Here is a 24003-nt window from a genome sequence, read left to right as displayed (position 1 = left end):
AAATTGCCACCTAAATACCAAACTAAAATATGTCCCAATTTAAGATAAAAATTACAACACCAGATTCTGAAAGAATGCATAGATAAATGAAGGTCTAGCCTAAATTAAGTATTTGTAACACATTCAGAAGTATTAATTACCATCTACTTGTTCTCCTCTAGCTTCCCTTTTAACTTTCTGACCCTTAACATTTGGTCTCCTCTGGCTTTTTTTTTTTTTTTTTTTAATGAACACTCCTCACCCCCACTTTTTGACAAGGTGGCCTATTAATCTCTTTCAACTGGGTGATCTGGCTTTGTGTCCTTCTAGATTTTTTTCACTCCATAGATCACCTTATCAACAACCCACTGCACAAGTGCGCTTAATTTCTCCCTGGCACTTCAAGAACAGAACTTAATTATCTCCTCAAATTGTGTTCTTTCCTCTGTATCCCCGATCTCAGAGATTCCTTCATCTCACTATAAATACCCGACTACATACAGGGTCCCTAAGTCCTCCTAAATGTTACGTAACTTTTCTAATATCTAACCCCTTAGCTCCGACAATAACTCTCAGATCTATCTGTACAACCATGGTTTTTCTGAACTCTGGTTAAAACCCAAATTTATAAAGCTATTCTGGCCTTCCAGAATTTGGCTCCTGCTTTTTCTTAATTTTACCAAACTTAAACCAACCATCTAGCCATAGAGTTCTTTCTCAAGATGTTTCACTCCTGCAATCTGCAGTATACCTGCCTATCTTTCAGGCTCAAGATTCAAGCCCAGTTCCTCTAAGAAGGCTCTCCAAATCACTCTCTCCTTTGAAATAATCCTCCATTTCCTGCTTTGGAGGAAAACCACATGTATTCAGAACATTTGTTTCTAAATCTGTTCCAGCCAAGAACTGAAATCATGATTTGTTTTTGCATTCATAGTATCCAGCATAAACAGCAGTCTGTGAATATATAAAGTCTTAAATCAAAAAGGAGATCAATCTTTTAAACTTTCCTATAACTGAATAACATGTCCTTCCCTGTCCACATGGTCAACTCACCCAATTCAAACAAGCTTAAATTTCCCCTTAGAGGAGTGCGTATAGAGTAAACTTTATGCATAATACACTTTAAAATTTTTTTCAGACCTTGGTCATTAAAGTACCCAGGAGAGTCAAATAGCAATTAATTTGATTGCCATTCTTCAAACAATATAGATCTAGTTCAGCATATAGCTCTCTCCTCTCACTTAGCAGATAAATTATGGGTATTCAGGTATATTCATAAAAAGCCAAACAAAAGACATGATTCAATACATCTATAATTTTACTCCTTGCTTCTGCAAAACAACTAATCTTCAGAACCAGTCTCTGAAACATGACTTCTCTGAAAAGCTGTAATAAAAAGTAAGTATTTCTGATAACAGTTCTGGTATTTCTAAAGTGTCTTTAATCATGGGCCGTTTTCTCCCACATCAAACTGCAGAAAATGCCCATCATTACCTAGAAACTCTCTCAGGATCCACATCCTCTAGTTCCATCTCTTAGAAAACTGCCTCAGAAGGTATTATATCACAAAGAAGCACCACATTAGTGTAGCTAGCAACTTTTCCAATGTAATTTTCCATCTTCCTTGTCTTCCAATGGAAGTAAACAACCTCCCTGAGATCCTTATTTATGTGTACTGTGAAAGAATTCTTTTTCATTTAAACAGGCAGCTGTGATGGTGAAAGGTAAATCTTAATGAGAAGTTCTATAACTGTCATTGTCTTATAGACAGACATGAAACATATGTTAGTGTTCTTCTCTGAATGTGGCTATCAAATCAGGTACATTTTAAATTTTACCCTGATCAGCCTATAGGTGCTATCAATGAAGTATAAACAGGACCAAAGGGACCCACATTTTCAAAACTTCAAATCATCTGGGTAATGAATTTTTAAAAGGTTTCCTGCATTATGGTGAAAACTTCTCACAGCAGTGGATACCTGTACTCAAATGTATTCACCCAGTATGCTTTGAAAATTAATGCAAACCAAATAAACACAGATTTCTAACACCCACCAAGAAGTACTTCTTGCTCTTTGGGGTATATTCTGGATCCCATTCCTCTTCCTTCGGTCTCTTTTGAAAAGTAGTATTTGAGTTGTTTGGACCAGTATTTGTCCCAGCAAAAACTCCTCTGGCTCTTCCTCTGCCTCTAATTCGAAACTGATTAACATTAACAAAATTGTTTAGTAATGCAATCAAAAGGTATTTAGTTACATGCAAACTCTAATTTTACTGCAGTAACAAAAAACAAATTCCCTAATTTCCTTCCTAAATTTCAATCTCATAGCCACTGAGGATAAAAAGGGTGGCTATTTGGTATTTGATATAGGCAAAAAATTCTGCCTTTTGAAAGTTGAAAAGGTTAAAAAGAAATGCAGTCAATCTAAGTATTAGCATACTGACTGCACTTTCATGGCCTGAACTAATATTTTTAAATAATAAAGTTGGTTCTTTTCACCTTTACTAGCTGAAAGAGTTGTCTATTTCTTTGAATTTCAATCACAGGAGTCCCAAGTGTTCAACTACACCTATCACCATATAAGCAAAGCTCTTCTCTTTCCTAAATGATCTAATTAATGAACCCTACTTAACTGACTGGATACTTGCTTACAGTAGGAATCTGAATATAGAAATTGAAGAGTCAAGAAGATGCACTACTACGAAGTCATTAAATAATTATAACAAATTTATGCAAATATGGGGATAATGTGTATGCTATGTAGAATAAAAAGAAAAATTATATGATTTCTATGATTATACACATATAAGCAAGGACTAGAAGGCAAAACAGGCAAAATAAAAGTAGTTGTAAATACAGAGACTAGGGGTGTTTTCTTTTAATGTTTTAAGGTATCTTTTCAAAAACTAAGTAATTAAAGAATTGGATCTCAATCAATACCTTTACTTGACTCTTGGGTCTTTATGCACTATGCAAAGATACTGACCCCAAAGTTTAAAAATCTAGTTTATGTACATAAATTTTTTTAGAATTAGACAAAAACACTTATTTTTTACTCTGCATACAAAGAAAGCATCATCCCAGCTCCAGCCCCTCCTTCCAACCACTAAATGGCATATCTTGAAGATAAATCAAATACCACTTCACTTTCCAAGACTAGTTCTGACTGTAAGAGTAATGACTCACAACAACATCTAAATCACATATTTTTAACTTTCCTTATGCATAGTGAGTAATAAGTCCTACCAAGAATCAAAGGTATTTCTACTACTTACAAAGGTTCCTCGTGGTCGGCTAACTCCTCCAAAGCCAGAGTATTCTTTCAGTTCATGGTGAGTTTTAAATTCTTCTTCTCTTTCCTTCTTACTCTCCTTTTCTTCTCGAGAACTGGGAGAAGAAGGTGATGCTGAGGATGATGAAGATCGAGAATGATCTTGCTCTCTACTTTTATGTTTACTGCAAAATAAACAAAGAAAACAAAAAAATATGTGCTACTTTAAAAAAGATGAAGACCCTGCTGAATCTTATATAAAAGGGATATTTTTCAAGTCAAAAAAAAAAAACCAAAAAACAAAAAACTATCCCCTATTAAAATTATTACATAACTAAAATGATTGGGTGTTAAACTTTGACACAGTCTGTTTCCATTCTCCTTCAGTTATTTTTTTACATAACTACTGAAAAACATGCTATAGCCTGCCAGTTAAAAACTAGCAGTCTGGAAACTTCAAGAATAAGGTTCAGTTCTTCAATATTTTTAACTTTTTTGTTGTTGTTATTTTAAGGAAAGGAAAAGAAGAGTAGGAAAAAGTTAAGAATGTTCTTAAGGCCAAGTTTCAAAATGACTGCAGTTTGTACACTCTGGGTGAGAACAGTTGGTATGGTTTGGGCCGTAACTCCATTATAGAAATAAAAAGCATATGACATACAAATACCAGTCATAAATTTAAAAAAAACACGAGTAAAATCCACCATTTACCTAATGAATAGCAAGAAAACGATTATCTATGATACTGAGTATTCCTACTATTTGACTCTATGATGATCGATTTTGTATGGTTCTAATGCAACACCCGAAAAGGTCATACCTGCGGTAACTCTTACCACTGCTAACAGTATCCATGGAAACATTACTTTGAAAGATAAATACACATTGCTATTTCATAAAAACTAGTCCTTCCTCCCCCCATCTCTCCCATGTTAAACCACTAGATTATCAGTTTAAAATTCTTGTACTCTGGGTGTTATGAGTTGAAAAAGTGCGGAATCAAGCATAACGAACCAAAGTTCTTACACAAACTGTTTCTAGAAATGCACTGCATTGAAGTCCAACCTCCTGATGTAGCCTGGATAATAGGACACATTAATTTGTCATTTTTTTTTTCAGTGTTAGCTTGCTATTCCAAAGTTTTTGTCCTCATCCACCATAAGCCGTGTAAAAGACAAATACATTTTTGCTGTAAAACAAATAATTTTAATTGTTTAAATTTAAACATTCGATTACACAGTCAAAATTGAAAGCAATTAAGCTGACAATTATTAAAGGCTAATTAGAAGCTAAAACCTAACTCACACAGTTTTAACAATTACCTGTCATCTTTGTAAGATTTGTATTCCTTGTAATCTTTTGGAGTTTTTTCCTGCTTTCTTGATCCACTGGATTCCCTGGAGCCCTTGGAATCCCCCCGTTCTTTACTTCTTTCTTTTCTCCGACGATCAATGTCATGCCGAAGATCAGCAGAATCACACCTTAATTTTTTATCTCCCTATAAAAGACAAATGTAAAATACAAATTTCAGAATAGATAAAAGAAAAAATATATATATAATAGCCAAATTTTATGCCAGCTTCTAAACTGGTATTTTAGTATCAGAGAAGAGTGGACCATGAAATACTACTTCCACACTTAGTTTTAGTTTTTGTTAAAAAATATGCTAGGTTATTTTGATCAGACATTTGTATACACAGTGAAACAGGACTAGGGAAGTTATGAAAAGCTAATTATCTTGACAGTGTAGTAGGTTTTTATTCAAAGCAATCCATAATAAACTCTGTACAGTAGAATGACATAATTATTTTTCCACTCAGCACATCCTCATTGTCATCACTCATCCTTTTCAAAGGGTTTTTGTTGTTTTTTTTTTAAAAAAGCTGAACAATGACAGAAGTTATACTTGATCTGTAATTGTGGTATTGCTTTCTACCTAGAAAGTCAAGGAATCCTAAAGTAATGGTTCTCATTATTTAAGCCTCACTGTCACCAAGCTCTTCCCAATAAGTTGACCAACCCAATAAAAACGACTTCAAAAGGAAGAATTGTGTAATTTCCGTAACATGCAAGTGGAGTATGAGTAATAAAACCAAGTAAGCTTCAATAAGGGTAGAAACAAAGCCAGAAAGAGAATATTCCCAATCCTGTACTCAGTATCTTGGGCCAATATACTGCCCTTTCTCAATTCAGGTATTGCAACGGACATTAGTTTAACTGGGTCACAATTCACCTCCTTCTTGTTCCATTGCTTTTTCAAATACTATATAATTTAGGAAGATGGAAAGAGGCATCTAGGAATGAAGAAAAATTATACATCAGTAAGATGCTAAGCAATGTGGACATCCTTGCTAGTATTCAACAATATGAAGTACTTACTCTGGGAAATCTAGCTACGATATTCATAAGCATTCATAAGACTAAAAGTATATCTCTAAATGGTATCAACTACTCACCCATTTGCTCCCTGGGTAACAAAAAAAGTCTAATCAAGAGCAAAAACCTTCCTTTTTCACTTGGGTATTATATTACCAAGTCCACAAGTAACAAGATCATTTAAGTAAAACTACTTTATAAACACCAAAACTATATACATTAATTAACATATTAACTATCCATTCAGATCAGAAAATGAAGGATAAAAAGCAATGTCCTATCCTTATCCATCCATAAGTCATCACTATATTCTCTCCTCCACATGAAAATCTGGTGAATAATGAGGAAAGAAACAAGATACTCACTCTGTCAAGAGCACCAGGATAGACTAAATTGTTGGCAAAACAAAACCAACACTGAACCCAAGATATTGAAAGTAAAAGCCAAGATTAGTATTCACCTGTCAGAATCTGTTTTTCCAAAATCAGTATGCCCCATACAGAGACCACTTTCTTTTAAGCTCTAAATTTCGTATCTAGTAAGTCAACAGGATACCCTATTAAAATATTTGTATTATACAACTATTAATAACAGCTTCTGAAAATCAAAGTGCCGATGTTTTCATATTAGTGCAACTATTTAGGTCTGCAAAACATGTGGTCCAAGGGCTAATTATCTTCCAAGTATCATAAAAATAATACTTGGCTACAGCCAAACTGAAACCAGGCAGCATTTCCAAGTCCCCTAATCTGCCTGCCATATGGACTAGCCTACCTAGAAAACACCAATTTGATATCAACAGAATGTATCAGAATCCCCTTAAAAAAAGTCATTCTATTCCAAAGACCTCCCTCCCCCAACATTCACAGGTCCTTCTCTCAAGTTTAAAAACATTCTTCCCCAACCCACAAAAATTCCAATAGTGAGTTTTCATTCCAAATGTTCATTTGTAAATCAGTGAGGAAAGCTCATTTCTTAGTCCAGATCAAAAATGCCCAGAAGCATGGGGATTACTTCTTGTTCTTGCTGTGAAAAACCTAGAAATATTAATTTAGGCATATATAAATCAAGGAATATTTATTCTGGCTCATTTAACCCCAAAACTTTATAGAAAAACCCTACTATAATTTCTATCTTTGCTTTTGTAATTTTTCTACTGCTTGATTCTTTACCCTTTGCTTAGAACGAATTTCTCCTTTCAAATATTATCATTTTTAAAAATTAGTTTTGGTTTTACTTAGATATACAGTATAGTGTCAGCTTAATTTCTTTTAGGAAAAACACTACATACACTACCATAAATGCATTTACTTACAAGTTAAAAATAGATGACCTCTGCAAACAAATTTTATCTACACAAACTACACTTAATATATAATATCATTAACTAAGTTGAAAACATTAACATTAAAAAAAATGTCCACTCCAAACATACCTTTTGATTTTCTTCTTTAAAAACTCTCTCTTCCCCTGCTAAACGAGTGTGCTTCCTCAGGGCACTTGGAGAGATGTCAATTCTCCTTAATGTAAAATAAAGTCTGTTTGTAGTCACATTAACTTTATGGTTCAAAAAATTCCTCACAACTGTCCACTTTAATAAAGGAAATAACTAGACAGTTATTCCTCTCCCAAGTGAACTTTCACATTGTAAGGTTATTAATCTAATTCCAAATGAACAATTAAGAAATAAAAACCATATCCATTAAAAATAAAAATACTTCACATATTTTTACATATAAATAAATCTAACCTTTTAAAACAAACTTAATCATAAAAAACTCATGTTTTAAATAAGTTGACTATTACCATCCTAAGTGTCAACCATCATACAATTATACCTCCAAATCCTCAATGAACACACACACAGGGTTATTTGTTCCTAAATATCTCCCATATTTTTACATAATCAGTGGATCTTCAGTTTTATGTTGTGCCTTTCCTTGCCTTTTTTAAACTAGTGTCCGTTTCAACTTCTCAGAGCTTCTTCAGCAGTCACCACCAAAACCCTACCTACTATGACTAAGCACTAGGTATTTTATAACCAATACTAATTGTCACCACCACTCTGCAAAAGAGGCACTGTTGTCCTTATTTGGTAGATGGAAAAAAACAAATGTTCAGAGATTAACTAACCTGTTCATCACAATGCAGTTATGAACCATGCTGTGAACATAACTGCCTGACTTTTAACATTCATGCTCTTATGAAAAACAGTTCTACCTGTTACCAAGCATTTTTATTTTACAAACTTACTGGTAGTAAATTAAATAAAGGGCTACTCTAGGTATCCAACTTCCTCCCCCCAAAAATGTGGTATCTATTGAATTCCTTACTGGGGAGTGCTTAATACTAAATACTTAGTATTTTAAGTTCTAAGAACCTGTTTAAACCAAGTGAACTGAAAATTAAATAGAAACAATAAATTACAAACTTTTCAAGGCTGGAAATACACTTATTCAAGGTATGAATCAGAAAAATAAAGTTCATTTTATATCATGATGACAGCACAGTTCTATTACAATACTGTTTAAACACTATCTTTCTATCAAAACATTTTTATATGCCCCTTCATCAGTGCACATACCTGTGTATCTCAGGGCTCTTTTGCCTGGTACTATGTTCTTCGGTGGCTTTCTGATACGAGGTGAACCTCTCGTTTAGGGTCACTGCAGCTGATTTGAAGTATTGCTCTGTTGATTTAGGAGAAATACTGCCCAATTAGTTATCTTTACTTCAAAAGAGATTTTCATTTGTGACAGAAGGGCATTTGGCAGGTGAAAAGAAAATAAAAATACTCAAGAAACCTAGCAGAAGAGAATCAAGTGTTACAAAGAGCTCCTACTCTGTCCCTTTTAACTTTTTGTACCTCAACTGGTCACCGATACAACACCCCTCAGAGGGCACTGTCAGTACTACATATAATCCAAGAACAATAAACAGATTAAACTGAGAATCTCTAACTCAATTTGAGTAATGCACTACTACTTCCTCAAACAGAACAGAAAGGAACAGTAAGTGAATGTCCTTACACCTTGCCAATACGAACACCAATGAAATTACTTCAAGTAATCATTTGCAGAAAACAAAAATACTGAAATAACTACACAGTTGATTTTAGTATACTAATAAAATTATTGCATCAAGAACTATGTTGACAACAAAAAAACGGATTTAAGAAAAAACTGAATAGTACCATTTCAATTCAAAAAATATTCTTCAAATCAATTAACACTTATTACTCCAAAAATCTGGCATCTTGGCACCCCTGACAGCATATCTGCTATTGTTCCCTTGTCCTTTTAAATTTTAAAAGTAGTAACATCAATACTAGCTTTTAAACCATTCAAGATACGCTCTAAATGTAAAATAGAAAGACGTATAAAGTCATGAAATGTCACATTACGAAGCAAGCTATCTGCTTAACAGGTCAACATACATCTGTGTCAACTTACCGCCCAATATCCAGCACATGTCTCATAACCAATCATTAAAACTTGAAACGGCCACTACAAGGGTAGTGCCTCAATCATAATTCCATGAAACCCAGGAATTTGAGCTAGCAACTCAGTTTTTATGCCATTTTTGCCAGGAAGACAGAAGATTCAACTTTGCCTGTATCTTTCAACGCTATTTTACTTTGAAACATGGATTTTGCCATTTCAAAACATATTCCAGGACCTAGTTACAATGAAAAAGAAAACATCACTGGGCATTTTCAGCTCTGAATTAAGAAAGAGCTGTTCAGATCGGTTGCACAATACCAATATGAAACATAACTACAGTTCTTTAAAAAAAAAAACAAAAAACAAAATACAAAAAAACAAAAAGAAAATGAAAAAGAAAAAATTTTATCAAAACCTGATCTCAAAATTCAGCAATAAATTGTAAAATGTGGAGACAGGTCAAAAAAAGGTAAAAAAAGAAAAAATGTAAATGTTTCATATTTTATGTACCACAATAATATGGTCATAAAGTGGCTCACAAACCTAGTTATAGCCAAATAACAAAACTCTTGTTACCATGTTTAAATAACAGTCAAAAAGAAATTCATTTACTATTCACCGTTTTGAAACATCAACTGTGTAAAGAATTTGCTAGCAACAAGTTTCAGCTATTACAATAAGTTGTTCTCATATGAAAAGACAAACTTTTTTAAAAAAATGGCTTTAGACCAACAACCATGTAGCTTCCTGGGTAAGAACCTATTTCATAGTAAGTTGCCTTTTAAACACAGAAAGAAAATAACAAAAACAAAACCTAATTGCCCAAAAAGTCATACCCTAAACCTTTGAAAATTATTAGTACCTTTGAGTTAATTACATACTGGTGAAAATTGAGCATCATTATTTAATGTAAACACCATTATCATCCTCAGGACTTAAAGAAATATAACTATCATCCTAATTAGTAACTATTCGTAAAATCACTACTCTCCTAACGCATTTTTAAATTTCTTAAACTTTTTTCCCTTAAAAAATTCCAATAAATTCTTTTCCAGTTTACCGTTTAAAAAAGCTAAGTATTACAACAAATTAAGTAACAAAAATATAGGTAGAAAATCAATACTGCTTTTCTGCTGGTTTCAGGTTTCTTTAAAAATTGAAAAAAAATTCTTAATAATATGCAGTAACAATATGGCCTCATCTTTATTATAAAATCTATGCAAGTGCGCAGTATAAATCCTATACATGCAATGAAAAATCATCTGTAAGCATTCTGCCCTTCAAGTACAATGATACATTTCAAAGACTTCCCCTTAAATATTTATCAGTTTTATCATGATACAGATTTTTAGAGTGTGTTTCAACTCTATCTGGTATCTCGGTCACTTTGTATTAAACATTTCCAAGGGTCCTGATGTTAGAAAGACTGATCACTCTTTCATGAAACTATTTTTCCCAATTTCTAATGCTATCTACGTAAAACTGCTAGCCCTAGAGTACATTAATTAAAGCCTAACTCTTCATTTTAATTTGCAAGGAATATTTAATTCACAATAGTAAACATACCTTTAACATGATGAACCAAGGACACAATGTGTTGAATAAAAGACTCTGAAGTGCTTTTGCTGGCCTGTGGCAACTTAATGTGGTCAAAGATGGATCGGAATTCTTGTTCTTTCTTGACAGAATGGACAAGTGTACTAGCAAGTAGCCTGTCTTTAGTCAAGGAAGCAGGTCTGGAGCAAATTGGTAACACACACACACATAACAAACAAAATATACCATTGGTTTGAATATGAAATGGTAGTATGTTCACAAAATAAGATAATTAGAATATTAACTAAATCATCACAGATTATTTTCTGGGTATCAATGTGGAATTACCTGTTAGAATCATCAAGAGGAACAGGTGCCATTTTGAGTTTGACTTCAGGACGATGAGAATCACTGGCTATCATTTTGATCCTAAGTGGGCTCTCCTCTCTGAAAGTAGACTTTTCTCGTGCATCCAGATTCTTGTGTAGAGGGGGACTGTAATCAAAGAGGTCTTTGAGCTTTTCAGACTTTACCTGCTCAGGTGACTGAGTTTCTTTCTTTACTGTTATTCTCTCAGAACTTTTGTCGTCTTCCTTGTGCTTATCTTTTGCAGTGCTAGGCCTTTCCACTACGTAGCCAGTCTCTTTAAGTTTGTAATTTTTTTCTTCTCTAAATCCATCACTTTCTCTGTTGCCTTTCAGTGAAACTTTGGACTTGTACTTGGGTCCTTCCTCCTCAGTATTCCGGTGAGATGTAGTAGCAAAATTTTTACCCTGATCTGCAAGAACTGACTTCCTGAACTGTCTATAATCCTCTGTCTCCTCTGTATCATCCCCTTCTGAATCATTAAACTTTTGTTTTCCAGACTCTTTATCACTAAAGTAATCCAGCGCTTCCTGATCTTCCCATTCTCCCTCTGCCCTCCCTTTCTCTGATCCTTTCTCCTTTGGAGCCTCTTTATCCCTGGTATTACCCCTATCAAGCAGGAATACTCTAGACTCTTCATCTGTGAACCTGTGAATAAGCAGAGAAGAGGATGGTAACTCTGGATTGCATTCATTGTGGATCACTTGCAAACTTATATGTGTTTCCCAATACCACAGGACCACTAATAAAGAAAAAAAAAAAAAAACCTTACTGAAAAAGTGCTTTCTTCAGATTCCACTTCTAAAAAACATTAAAAGCATCCATACAGCACTTATGCACTGAGTTTTTAAATAAATTTACATATTAGACCTGAAGTTTAGAGAGAAAAGCCTTTCCCAAAAACCTGTTCTAGTCATACAACACAATTCTACACGAACAAATCCAATTATCCAGAATTTCCATAGCATGCAACACTGTTTAATTTTTGAGACTAAAAACCATTAATAAAGAGTATACTCATCTATCAGAATTCTATTAATTATACTCAAAATTTCAGACTGTAACACAATCTACTGAAAGAAGGGAGTTCACAAAAGTGAACTTAGTATTATTTAAATACTCTAACTGGGGGCACCTGGGTGGCTCAGTGGGTTAAAGCCTCTGCCTTTAGCTCAGGTCATGATCTCAGGGTCCTGGGATCGAGCCCCCCATCGGGCTCTCTGCTTGGCGGGGAGCCTGCTTCCTCCTCTCTCTCTCTGCCTGCCTCTCTGCCTAACTTGTGATCTCTGTCTGTCAAATAAATAAATAAAATCTTTAAATACTCTAACTGAATCACAAAATATTTCATATATACTTTGCTGCAGAAAATGATTCCTGGCAATACTAAGTAGAAACTGTATCAGTGCAACAAGCAATTTAACTGTAGTTTGTACAGCCCTATTCCATAAAAAGCATGCCTGTTCTATTTCTTAGAGTCAATCAAACTACATTAGCAACCAATTTTCAGTTTTTTAGCAACTCTTTAGCAATGCTTGAAATCAGAATTTAAACAAAGTATGCTTCAAACGTTACTAGAATAAGAAATACCACTATCTTTCCTATAATCAGATAGTTTTATTAAGTGGCAGCTGCATGTATTAATATCACACATATAAGAATATGTACTATAACTACATTATTTATATGAAGAAAACATATTATTATTTATAATGAAGAAAACAAAATAAGCTTTCAATGCTCTAACACAAAATTCACCTCTGTAAGATCTTACATGTTAACCCAGTTGTGCTTTATGCTACTCAATTTCTTATTTACATTCTTAATTCTGGACTGACTAAAAATGAGTAAAATTAAAAAGAGAAATATAAATTAATTTCTATTAAAACACTTAATTTCCAAAGTTAACCAGATTAAGTATAAACAACCTAGAATTATAAAGAATTTTGAGTGAAAACAGCTAACTATACATCATGGTGCAATTTTAAGACTTGTAAATCCAAACATAATTTGAAATACAAACATATTAATATTATAATCTAAATACCTTAATGCTTACCTTTTTAAGAATTTTCCTGTCTTTGCAGTTTCCTGATCTCCACCATCAGGATAAAATGAAGAACGTCCCCTAGTCTCATCTCTTGGAGCATTCTGTGGTGTGATTGTCTTTGCAGGGCTTCTCCGTGAAGGGATATGATGAATTGGACTATTCTGAGAAGGACTGTATCGACTAGATCCATTTCCAACAGAACCAGACCCAGACCTTTCAGGACTATGCTGAATGGAATGTGAATGCTGAGAGGGCGTGTTTTTTGCAGAGTGGACTGTACTAAGCATGGGGGCATCAGAGCAAGATGAACTCTGACTAGGTGGTGTAGCAATCGGTGAAGGACTATGAGGTGATCTGGGACTATTATCATAAGCTGAAAGGCCAGGCCAAATATCACCCGATGTGGCTGATGATTTGTTAAACTCATCAATAGATTCAGATGGGTCATGTTCAAATGTATCTTTCGGCTCCTCTTGCGATTTACTTTTCAAAGGACTCTCTTCTTGGGGCTCCCCTTCAGCTTTTTTGGTTTGTTTTTCCTGAGACCCTCGTCTTTTAGAGACAGGAGATTTGCTATATGGGGATGAAGAACGAGAAGAGGATGATCTTGGAGACCTAGAAGATCTATATGACCGGCGAGATCTGCTTCGGGATCTTTGAGAAGAAACGGATCTTCTTTTTGGACTCCTGGAACGTGAACGACCTCGTCTAGGACTCCTAGAGTGTCTTCTATTCCAGACAGGTCTATAACCACCTCGATGATATCTCCCTCCTCCTCCTTGATAATACCCTCTGCCCCTTCCTCTGTACCCATAAGGTCGTCTCATTCCTCTATTATTTCTGTAATCTCGGCGATAATCTCTAGAATAAATACGATCTCTACTACGAGATCTTGAATATGTCCTGGAACGAGACCTAGAACTAAAAATGAAATAAATATCAATGCAAGAAAAATAAACTATTCCACTCTACCATTCTAAATACTTATGGTTGAGCATACAAAAATGTACATTTGAAAGACAAAACCTTTCATTTATACAAAAGTAAAGTTTATTGTTTTTAATGAAAAAAGCCTCACTAAGATATACATTGAGAGAATAAAGGCTTGAGGAACAAAGGCAAAGAAAACAGGAAAATATCCAACAACAGGACATAATAACAAATTATAGTAAAGTTATACAAGCACTTAAAGTAATAGAGTAAAAGAATATTTAAAGACATAGAAGAATATTCGTCAGTCAAAAACTACTGCCTAAATGCATACACAATACTGAGACATTAGAATCGGAAATAATGAGAAACTATGAACTAATATACAAAGATGGCTTACTGTCAAATAATTTTCGTGTTACCCAATTATCTCTTAACATTTTAAATTCAAAGAAATTAACCATACATGCAATGTAAGAATCTGAGTTCTGGAGTCGCACTAATTTAAATCAAACCTAAGCCCTGCCACATTGTATCTTGAACAATTCTCAATCTCTCCAACTCTAAAATGAAGGTAAGAATAGGTCCACTTCAGAGTTAAGAGGTAAAATATATTAGTGAGTTTAGCATTGTGTCTGAACACAGTAAGCACTCCATGAATATTTGCTGATCATCATCATTAAAAGAATTAAAAACACAGTAATTCACCTGTATCTCTTCTTTCTAGAATGTGATCTTGATCTTGATCGAGAACTAGACTGTGATCTAGACTTTGATCTTGAAGAATGTGATCTAGAATTGGAGCGACCCATTTCTTTTCTCCTAGTCAATGAGAGAGCAAAAAAGTCAAAAATCACAATTAAAGAAGTTCCACATTCTTATTTATTTTGAAAGAACTAAATTTTACAAGATGGAAGTTTCTTAAAGGATATTTCTCATCAACATTTTCAAATGAATAATAAGACAATTATCCCTATCTATCTTCACCTGCATGACAGGTACTGTATATTGTAGACAGATTTCTATGGACTGCACCACCTATGTGCCTCAATTCAAAAAGTCAGCAATTACAGAAGCCAGAAAGAGCAATACAAGACTATAGCAGCATGTTAGATGTTATTCCCTGCCCAAATCAAATGCCTACCTGTCTTATAACAAAGATAAACAGTATCAGAGTAATAAGGTCAGATAAGGAAACTGAAACAAAGAAAATACAAGTGATAGAATACTAAAAAAAAAAAAAGAAAGAAAAGAAAAAACCTAGCAGACTATCATCCTAAATGCTTTATGGCCTTAAAATGGGACTAAATTAACCACTCCGTGTATATAACACTACATGATTACACATGTAAATGGACTTATGTGACACTGCTAATTCACCCTGTAGCTTTCTGGTAAGTAGATAAAAAAGGATAAAAGATACACTGGAAAGACTGCTAGAAGAAAGATACTGGAAGTACAAGAAAAAAGAAAAGTTGGGCACCAGTACTCAAACTTTTCTAAACACTACTTAATATCTAGTGCAGTAATTAAATGTCACTGGGTACAGAAATAACAGGACTAAATAATTTAAAAGATCTACTCTTCTCAAAACTACACACACACACACACACACACAGCCCACACACACCCCCCCACACACACGCCTCCCAAATATATTTCTGCTGTAAGTACTTCCAAATTTCCACTTATTACCAAAATAACTGTTTCCATAAAAATGGACTCACTAAACTTCTAATAGCCTACAATTGCCATATGACCAATTTCTCCTACCTAAGAACTGTCAGTATTATGAAAATAGTATTTTAAAGTACTAAGATTGAGTTGAATTACAGAAGAAGCAACATAATGTCTGCACATACTTCATTGAAAACCATAAATGACAAATTCAAGGTTTCAGATATTTCAAAATAAAACATAACTATCCTAAAGACAAATATTAGCCCTACCTTCTCTAAATAAGAAACATATAAAAACAGTATCTTCCTTGGAGCTGTAGTGAAGACTAAATGAGCTAATAATACATGTAAAATCAACTTTAATTACCTTAATACACTAATGCAAGGGTGTTAAAAAGTTAATTTATGGAATTCCTCTTATATGCATAAGGAAAAAAGAGTTATTAGCCTGAGTCTAAGTTGACGTGTTTATAAAAGCTGAAGGAGACACACAACAGAGAACCAAAAGAGATGAAGAGAATCTTCTTCCTCAAGCTTTTAAAATCTGGTTTACTTCATGTAAGCCACCAAAAAGAAACGAAACAAAAACCCCCAAAACAAACTCAAACAAAAAAAGCTTCCCACTAAATCACTTTTAATCACTCAGATTCATAAATTAAAGTAATTGCATTTTCTCAAATAAACCTAAACTAGAAAACTAGAAAAACAAATGCTATTTACCTTGAGTTTTATGCAGGATTAAACAATCAAATGAAGTCTCTTAGATACTGTAAAGTTCTTCCTGGAGAAAATGGTCTGAGAAATTAAACTCTAAATTCAAATTCCTAGCAAAGGAAAAAAAATACGAATTGATTTATGGTAAATTAAACAACCACAGTTCACAACAATTAATTATACTGGCACTGAAATCAACTTTTTTTTTTTTTTTTAAGATTTCATTTATTTATTTGACAGAGAGAGATCACAAGTAGGCAGAGAGGCAGGCAGAGAGTGAGAGAGAGGGAAGCAGGCTCCCTGCTGAGCAGAGAGCCCGATGCGGGACTCGATCCCAGGACCCTGAGATCATGACCCGAGCCAAAGGCAGCGGCTTAACCCACTGAGCCACCCAGGTGCCCCTGAAATCAATTCTTAATAAAAGCACTAATGATTTCAGGGAAAGGGAAACTCATTTAGGAAATAAACTTTTAACCATAAAAGCTTAAGAAATAGTTTTTGTTTTAATCAGAATGCAGATGTACACCATGAAACTGACAGCATTTTACTTTTTAATTTAAATACCTGAATTCTCATTTTAGTAACGTGAGCTTTAGAAAACAGAAATTGTGCTGCTATCCTACCAGAAAATTTCAAAGTGGGGCGCCTGGATCTACTCAGGCGCTCAGTTGTTAAGCATCTGTCTGCCTTGGGTTCAGGTCATGATCCCAGGGTCCTGGGATGGAGCCCTACATGAGGCTCCCCACTCAGTGGGGAGCTTGCTTCTCTCTCTCCCTCTCCCCCTGCTTGTGTTCCCCCTCTCTGTCAAATAAATAAAATCTTTAAAAAAGGAAGAAAAAATTTCAAAGTGGCTAATATAATGCCAAATACGGTATTCTTGGAATATCTAAATGTGTGATCTATCAGTAGTTAGTATTCATAATCCTATACCTGTAACTTACCTAAGTACGAGTTTATTTTTAATGCTCTGCTACTTTTCTTTATTCTCTCTGCATTACTTTCTTTCTACAGTTTAGTTTCATCTGAAACTGGTTTTTAAAATTCTTATTAACAGATATCACAAGAACTCTAAGTTCAGTGCCTGAAAGCATTCTGATACATGTTCAGACATTCCAATAAAAAAACAGGCCATAAATGAAACAAATATCTAATGAAAGCCAATACTCTTCCCAATTTACCATTATTATGCAAATAAATTAAAATTTTGCCCAAATTTTAACCAGTTATCAACACCCAACAGGCTAGCCTTATAAGTAACATTCAGTGATTGATCACCAATTACATGCAAAGGATAGTCAAAAACCACTGGGGGAGCAGAAACTAATGAACAGAAGATTAATACATGCCTAACCTTGAGGAATTCATAGACCATTATAAATGGAAAAAAAATACACATAAATGTGAAAATCTGTGACTCTTAATGAAGATCCAATAAAAATTGCAATAAAATTGGAAATACAAAGGAAAAGAAATGTTAAGATTAAACTGGTGAATCAAGAACGTTGTCCCTATATACCCATGATCCTACAGTTGGGGAGATTAAGAGATGTAAGGTTCAAACTAGGAAGAATAGGAACTACTAATTAAGGGAAACATACTAAGATAAAAAATAAAAACAAAAAGACCATACATACAGAAACAAAAGAATTCCTAAAGTGCATGCATGTTTAGTTTTTAAAAAATATCAAATCTCCCCAAGGGAGCAGAAAAATATTAATCTTCTATACTGATTCACTGTTCTAAAACTTTATTCTGGACCTAGAATTTCAACACTACCAATCCACTGCTGGAAATGATACAAGGCTCATTTTATCCAACACTTCCCCTAACCAATTCTTAAAAGCTAATTTTAATTTCCACATATCCAAAGAAAAACCAACTGCCAAGTCCCTCTTTACTTCAAATCATGACTTCTGAAATTCCAAAAAAATAGACACTAGAAATAACAAAGAGAGGAGGCGCTGTAGGTTATACTAGTAGATACACTTTCTTGTTCACGATCTATAAATATGGTTAAGTATCTATAAAAAAAACTCCTAAGAACATATGTGAAGTGAGATGCATAACATATTTAACAATATTTAATAATATATATTTAACGCAAAATATATTTAACATTTAATAACATTAATGATATTTAATATAGTTAGTACAAAGACCATAATCAACTCTAATATTTTTTAAATAAGTCTATGTTTTAAAAAGCACTATGCTAGGTTTTAATGGGAAACGGGACTATGAAAGAGGTGCTTGCTCTCCAAAGCCAACTAAACAGGAATAAAAATCAACAAATCATAGCCAAAAACACCTGAATACCAACCAAGTGCTAAGAACTACTAGGCGGCTTTAAATAAAATCATCACATTTAATCCTCAAATTCATAAGCTACATGTTAACCCATCTCTCAAATGAAGAAAACTGTAAGGTTTCAGAATTCTTCTGAATTTACAAAATGCCTATAACATGCCAGGCACTATTATCCTAGCACTGGAAATACTGTACTTCAAGTGAGACATTAAGTTGCCTACTCTCTTGGAGCTTACGTTAAAGGAAAGGAAAGAGAGAAGGGAAATACCCTACAAGATGATATGTTAAGAGGTGGAGAGAAGACTACAAAGGTGGGTCTCTGGGCCTTAAGAAGTTAACATTAAACATTAAAGCTAAAGACAAGGTACACTGCAAAGTTACACAGAAAGAAGAGCATTCTAGACCGAAGACACAAACTTTGCAAATTCAGGACAGAAAGACCAGTAATAAAGTTGAGGCACTCTGATCATGGAGAGTATAGGAGTTAAGGTGAACAGGCAGGAATGGACCAGATCAAATTGCATCTAGAAAGCAGGCCAGAATAGAAAAAAAGAGTAGATTTTATTATAACGGCAATGGGAAGGCTCTGCAACAATCAGGGAAGTCACCACCAGATTTACATTTTAAAATGGGGCTGTGCCTAGCATGGACAATATGGAGAGGACAACAAGGAGATAAATTAGAAGGTTGAGATTCAATATAATGGTTACCTGGAAAAGTAGTAGCAATGAAGTTGGAAAAAAGAGGCAAAGTGAGAATCAGATGTAGAAGTGCTGTCAATAGCACTTGTTCATAGGTTGCTGGTGGGGAGCAGAGAGAAGGCGGGAGGGAAGAGAGCGGGGCACTTCGACAGTGTCCCTGAAGTCTGTTTTGGGCTCAAGCATCTGGGAGATGTCCAAGTTTGGGACAGTAAAGAAGAGATTTCTTTGCCCTTCTGGGTGCCCATGGTTAGAGTACAAATGGTTAATCCAGAATTTGACCCAGATCTCTTGATTCCAGTTCCTGCACTCTCTCCAGTGCCCTGACAGGTGCTTGATGTAGCCATAACCTATATATAGAATTCAAAATGCCAAATCAATCTTCCCTTTATTACAACCAAGACTGCTTACTAAGAGACTGTTTAAAAAAAAAAAAGTGTAAAAAGAGAGGGAATAAATTGCTGTGTATGTTTTTATCCAATTGATTCACCAACCAGTGAGAAACATTAAGAGAATAAATCAGGCCATATTTATTATTTCTTGTTAAGAAAGTCTTTTATGCAAGAATACATTATGATCAGCTAGAACACAAGTGATGAAAAGAACAGAGTTCAACAAAATACTCAAGCTCAAGCCCCCCAAAATGGTTTCTTTAGATTACCCGATCAAGCATATTTGAGCCAAGTTTTCATTTTAGCAGATTCAGGGAGTTTGGCTTCCAGATTTCTGTAAACAATCACTGCTATTCACATCTTTAATAATCCTAAAAATAATATCCTAATACTATTATTACAACAGACTAGGTTCAAAAATCCTGACTTGACCATTAACTAGGTGCTCACCACTGGAAAAGTTACTACCTTAATCTCTTTCAGCTTCAATTTCCACAGGTATAAAATAAGGCTATCAGTAATGGTACTTACAGGTTTAAGGTTACATGAACTAATGAATATAAACAGCACTTTGCACACGGTACATTCAAACATCAGCTATCATTATTGGTAACTGGTTTGTGACCGTTTTTCCTGCAGGTCATCTAATCTTGCTTCAAATGATTCTTTTAAGAATAAGTAATTCCAATAGAAAATTAGTCAGCATTATAAATGCATAATAAAATGACTGGAATTCTGCTTTTTAATACTCCGAAAAGAAACACCTGGGTGACTCAAATCAGTTGAGCATCTTTCACTGAGGTCATTATCCCAAGGTCCTGCGAATTGAGCCTTCAGCAGGGAGTCTACTTCGCCCTCTCCCTCTGCCCCTCAGGCTCGCTCTTTCATTCACCCTCTCAAATAAATAAAATCTTTAAAATAAAAATACAATACTCCCCAAAAAAGTAAATAATTTAAAATTGGTAAATGCTGACAATTACTAAACCTGTATGATGAGAGCACAGGAGCTCACTATTGTTTCTCTTTTGTCCTTGAAAATTTCCATAATTAAAAACTTTTGAAAAATGACAGGTTTAGTCACAAGTTTTGTCCAGCCTGTCATCCAGCTTTAAAACAAAACAAAACAAAACCAGCAAGGGACTGAGAAAAATGCCTGCATTCTAGACCAGACTGAGCCACTCCTTGGCTCATGTGGCCTTAAAATGCTGTACCTTTTTGGTGTCTACCTAAGTGTAGAAATACTGGATCAAGTTTGAGAACTCCACAAAATAATACACAAATGTAGATGAGAATTATTACTACCTTAACGTTTCTAGATTATTTTTTTTCTGTCCTGGAGTCAAATAAAACATTAATGTTTAAGATTCTGAGATAACAGGGGCGCCTGGGTGGCTCAGTGGGTTAAGCCACTGCCTTCGGCTCGGGTCATGATCTCAGAGTCCTGGGATCGAGCCCCAGATCGGGCTTTCTGCTCAGCGGGGAGCCTGCTTCCTCCTCTCTCTCTGCCTGCCTCTCTGCCTGCTTGTGATCTGTTTGTCAAATAAATAAATAAAATCTTAAAAAAAAAAAAAAAGAAAAAAAAGATTCTGAGATAACACTAAATGACCACTGTCTAAGAATCTGGATGTGAAGAAGGAACAAATTCATAACCTAAAAGTGTAACGTAAACATTTATACTTACTATCCAGAGATATACTGTGCTTCCTGATTCCCTTATCTACATCTTTGTTCATTAATAAATCAGTGTAAATTACAAAGAATTCAGCTAGTGTTCAACTAAGGATTTTGAATGTAGTTTCTGGAAACTCCCTATCCAAAGTTCTATACAGAACTGAAAAGACTTTATTTCTACAAGTCTTCTCATCACACAGTTAAATCTAATAGAGGTAGATGAATTCAATAAACTCACGTATACCTAGGTCTTTCAGGTGGTTTTCAGAGATCTGTCTCTTGAGTCCTAAAATATTATTGTTCTTACAAAAAAAGAAAAATCTCCTAGGCTACCAATTATCTGAATGAAGGGGGATTCCAATGTTTATTACCACAACGTTAATGAAAACACAGTATCCTTAAAACAAAATGGCTATGAGCCATCAGTACATAAACTTTGGGTTGTTCACCATGAGTTATTTTAGACACATAATACTTCTTATAGAATTATTTACCCTAAATTGGCTAGAATCACATAAAAATGCTGATAAACTTGTAGCGGTTTTTCCTATGTAATGAATCTCTACTGTCGAAACATTAGCCCAACCATTCCAACTAGAGTGTAACTGGAACGAGAATTTACACGAGGATTAAGGAATTCTGGTTTCCTTTTTAATATCCACAATAAATTAAAAGGCACTGCTCCAATAACATGTGTCTTAAGTAACTAATCTCTTTACGTTGGTTTTGGTCACATCTACTTTCAACTTTAGCCTTTTTTCAGCCTAAAACGTTAAAAAAAAAAAAAAACTGACATAGGAAAGTGGTTGCTACTACTGCTGCTTGATTCTGATAAGATAAATCTTAATGTGAAGAAAGCCAACTTACGGACTTAAAGTGAGGGCCAAGTCCCTAACCTTAACTCGCCACTCCCCCCCCCAACTACCCCCACTGTCATATCATGGTTTCAATATCTGACTCGAAATAAAGACCTGAATCACTTGCCAAAAGGATGTGGTCTCGCGGGTACTACTCAAAGACTGCCTTTTGGGCCCGGGTAAGGGGGCGGGGGAGAAACAACAAGGCTACTCTTCGATCCATCAGCTAAGGCCTGCTCTCTAGGCTAGGAACCGGTAACCAGGCACAACTCTGAGAGTCGAGCGCACACGTTCGCTTCAAAACAAAGTGGGTTGCCAGGGGGATCCGAGATTAACCTCGGAGAAAACCATCCCGCGACGCCGGAGGCGGATGCCCGCGTCAGAGACGAGGGACAACAGAACACGTTCTTAGTAACAAAAAAAAACAAAAATCAAAAAACAAAAAAACAAAATACCGGGGCCTAAACCGACGAGTAGCGTGAAGCCGGAAAAAAGGAATTTAAAGACCACGTGAAAACGGGTCAACCTACCCAACGCACTTTGCTTCAGGTCAGAGTTGTTTTGTGAAAGCCCCAAAGCCTGGAAGAAAGGTGGCGCTCCCAGCCAATGAGAAGCGAACACAAGCTGCACCTCCAGCGGCCTCAGCAGCCGTAGGCGGAGAACGGAGGAAGCGCGCGTGCGCCGGGCGAGCTTTCAGTCGGGCGCGCGCAAGAGTCCGGGCCGAGGAAATGGGGGAAGGGTGGAAGAGGGAGGTATGCGCACGCGCACGGGAAGGCCGCGCGGTCTCTGGGTTTCGAGCCAGGTTCGTAACCGCGCGCGCGCACCGTTCTCGCTGCTCACCCCACCCCCCACCTTTCCGACCTGTAGTGCCCCGAAAACCTGAGGGAATCTGATGGGAGAAACGCATAAATAACGGCGAAAGGGTCTCCTGGGTTTCCTGTAGCCGCCAACCCGTCACTACCCACAAAAGATTCAACAATATTCACTCATCCTCGGGATTTGCTGCCCTTCGAGTGATTTGAATGCAGCATGAGGCCTACCTGAAACGCCGAAAGCACCGTTCCCGGGACTTATCTCCGTTGTAACTACACAGCGGCCATTTCCCGACTCAAGAACGGGAGAAAACCATAGAGGTATCTTCGACGCGCTAGCCCACCTCCGTCACTTCCGATTTGGGGCGTGGCCGCCAGTGCCGCTAAATATCTGGACTAGCCCCGCCCACCCTTCCGCCCTAAACTGGCTCCCCAGCTATTAAGATGTTGCCGGAGGCTTTCTGGGAAGTCTCGTGGTAGGTCTCGCGCGATGATCTGGTGGCTCCGCCCTCCGGCCTAGAGCTGCCGCCTCGGAGGTGGTGACAGTAGATGGTGGGCGGGGTGTTTTGTTAGGCCGTGAGGTCTCCTGGCCACGCGGTGGAATTCGCGGGAGTCTCTACCTAGCTTTGAAGGTGCTCCGTGGACCTCTCTGTCGGCCGCGCTTGTTGCTTGTTTGGTCTATTCATACTGTGGCGCCGACGCGGACCAAAAGCAGAAAGCCAGTCTGACGCCGAGGAAAGACAAGGAGGCTAGAGGGCTGTTGGCACACCGAGTCTCCCTTCGCCAGCAAGCGCCGAGTTTCTTCTCGGACGCCTTAACTGGAAACTTGGAAGTGTCGCTTTTGCTTTGATGTAAAATGTGCCAAACGCACTTCGATTGTTGAAAAATGGCCACGAGCTAAGTCCCCTTCCAGAGTAGCGTCAGACC

At 36.0% G+C, this 24003-nt stretch overlaps 1 protein-coding gene across 8 annotated transcripts in view; it reads right to left on the bottom strand.

The window, feature by feature from the left end:
* BCLAF1 (BCL2 associated transcription factor 1) overlaps positions 1 to 23517 on the bottom strand; it is a 29715-nt gene extending 6198 nt beyond the window's left edge. Inside the window, exons 1-12 of one of the 8 annotated variants that reach the window (XR_014311857.1) lie at positions 23305 to 23469; positions 16346 to 16449; positions 14655 to 14768; positions 13026 to 13937; positions 10952 to 11617; positions 10634 to 10803; positions 8209 to 8314; positions 7060 to 7144; positions 4571 to 4746; positions 4275 to 4437; positions 3256 to 3436; positions 2035 to 2181 (exon numbers count right to left, since the gene is read on the bottom strand). Coding sequence is in view for 4 of the 8 variants with exons in the window: in XM_082730928.1 (XP_082587054.1) it covers positions 2035 to 2181; positions 3256 to 3436; positions 4571 to 4746; positions 7060 to 7144; positions 8209 to 8314; positions 10634 to 10803; positions 10952 to 11617; positions 13026 to 13937; positions 14655 to 14758 (2547 nt within the window). In the remaining 4 variants the exon portion in view is untranslated. Of the gene's footprint in view, positions 1 to 2034; positions 2182 to 3255; positions 3437 to 4274; positions 4438 to 4570; positions 4747 to 7059; positions 7145 to 8208; positions 8315 to 10633; positions 10804 to 10951; positions 11618 to 13025; positions 13938 to 14654; positions 14769 to 16345; positions 16450 to 23304 lie in introns of all 8 variants that reach the window. The other 7 variants (XR_014311859.1, XR_014311858.1, XR_014311860.1 and 4 more) reach the window with 7 other exon arrangements.
* Between the last annotated feature and the right edge of the window lie 486 nt (positions 23518 to 24003).

The sequence above is a fragment of the Mustela nivalis genome (genome assembly GCF_964662115.1).
Source record: "Mustela nivalis genome assembly, chromosome: 5".
Taxonomy (NCBI): Eukaryota; Metazoa; Chordata; class Mammalia; order Carnivora; family Mustelidae; genus Mustela; species Mustela nivalis.
This window is presented reverse-complemented; position numbering and strand designations above follow the sequence as displayed.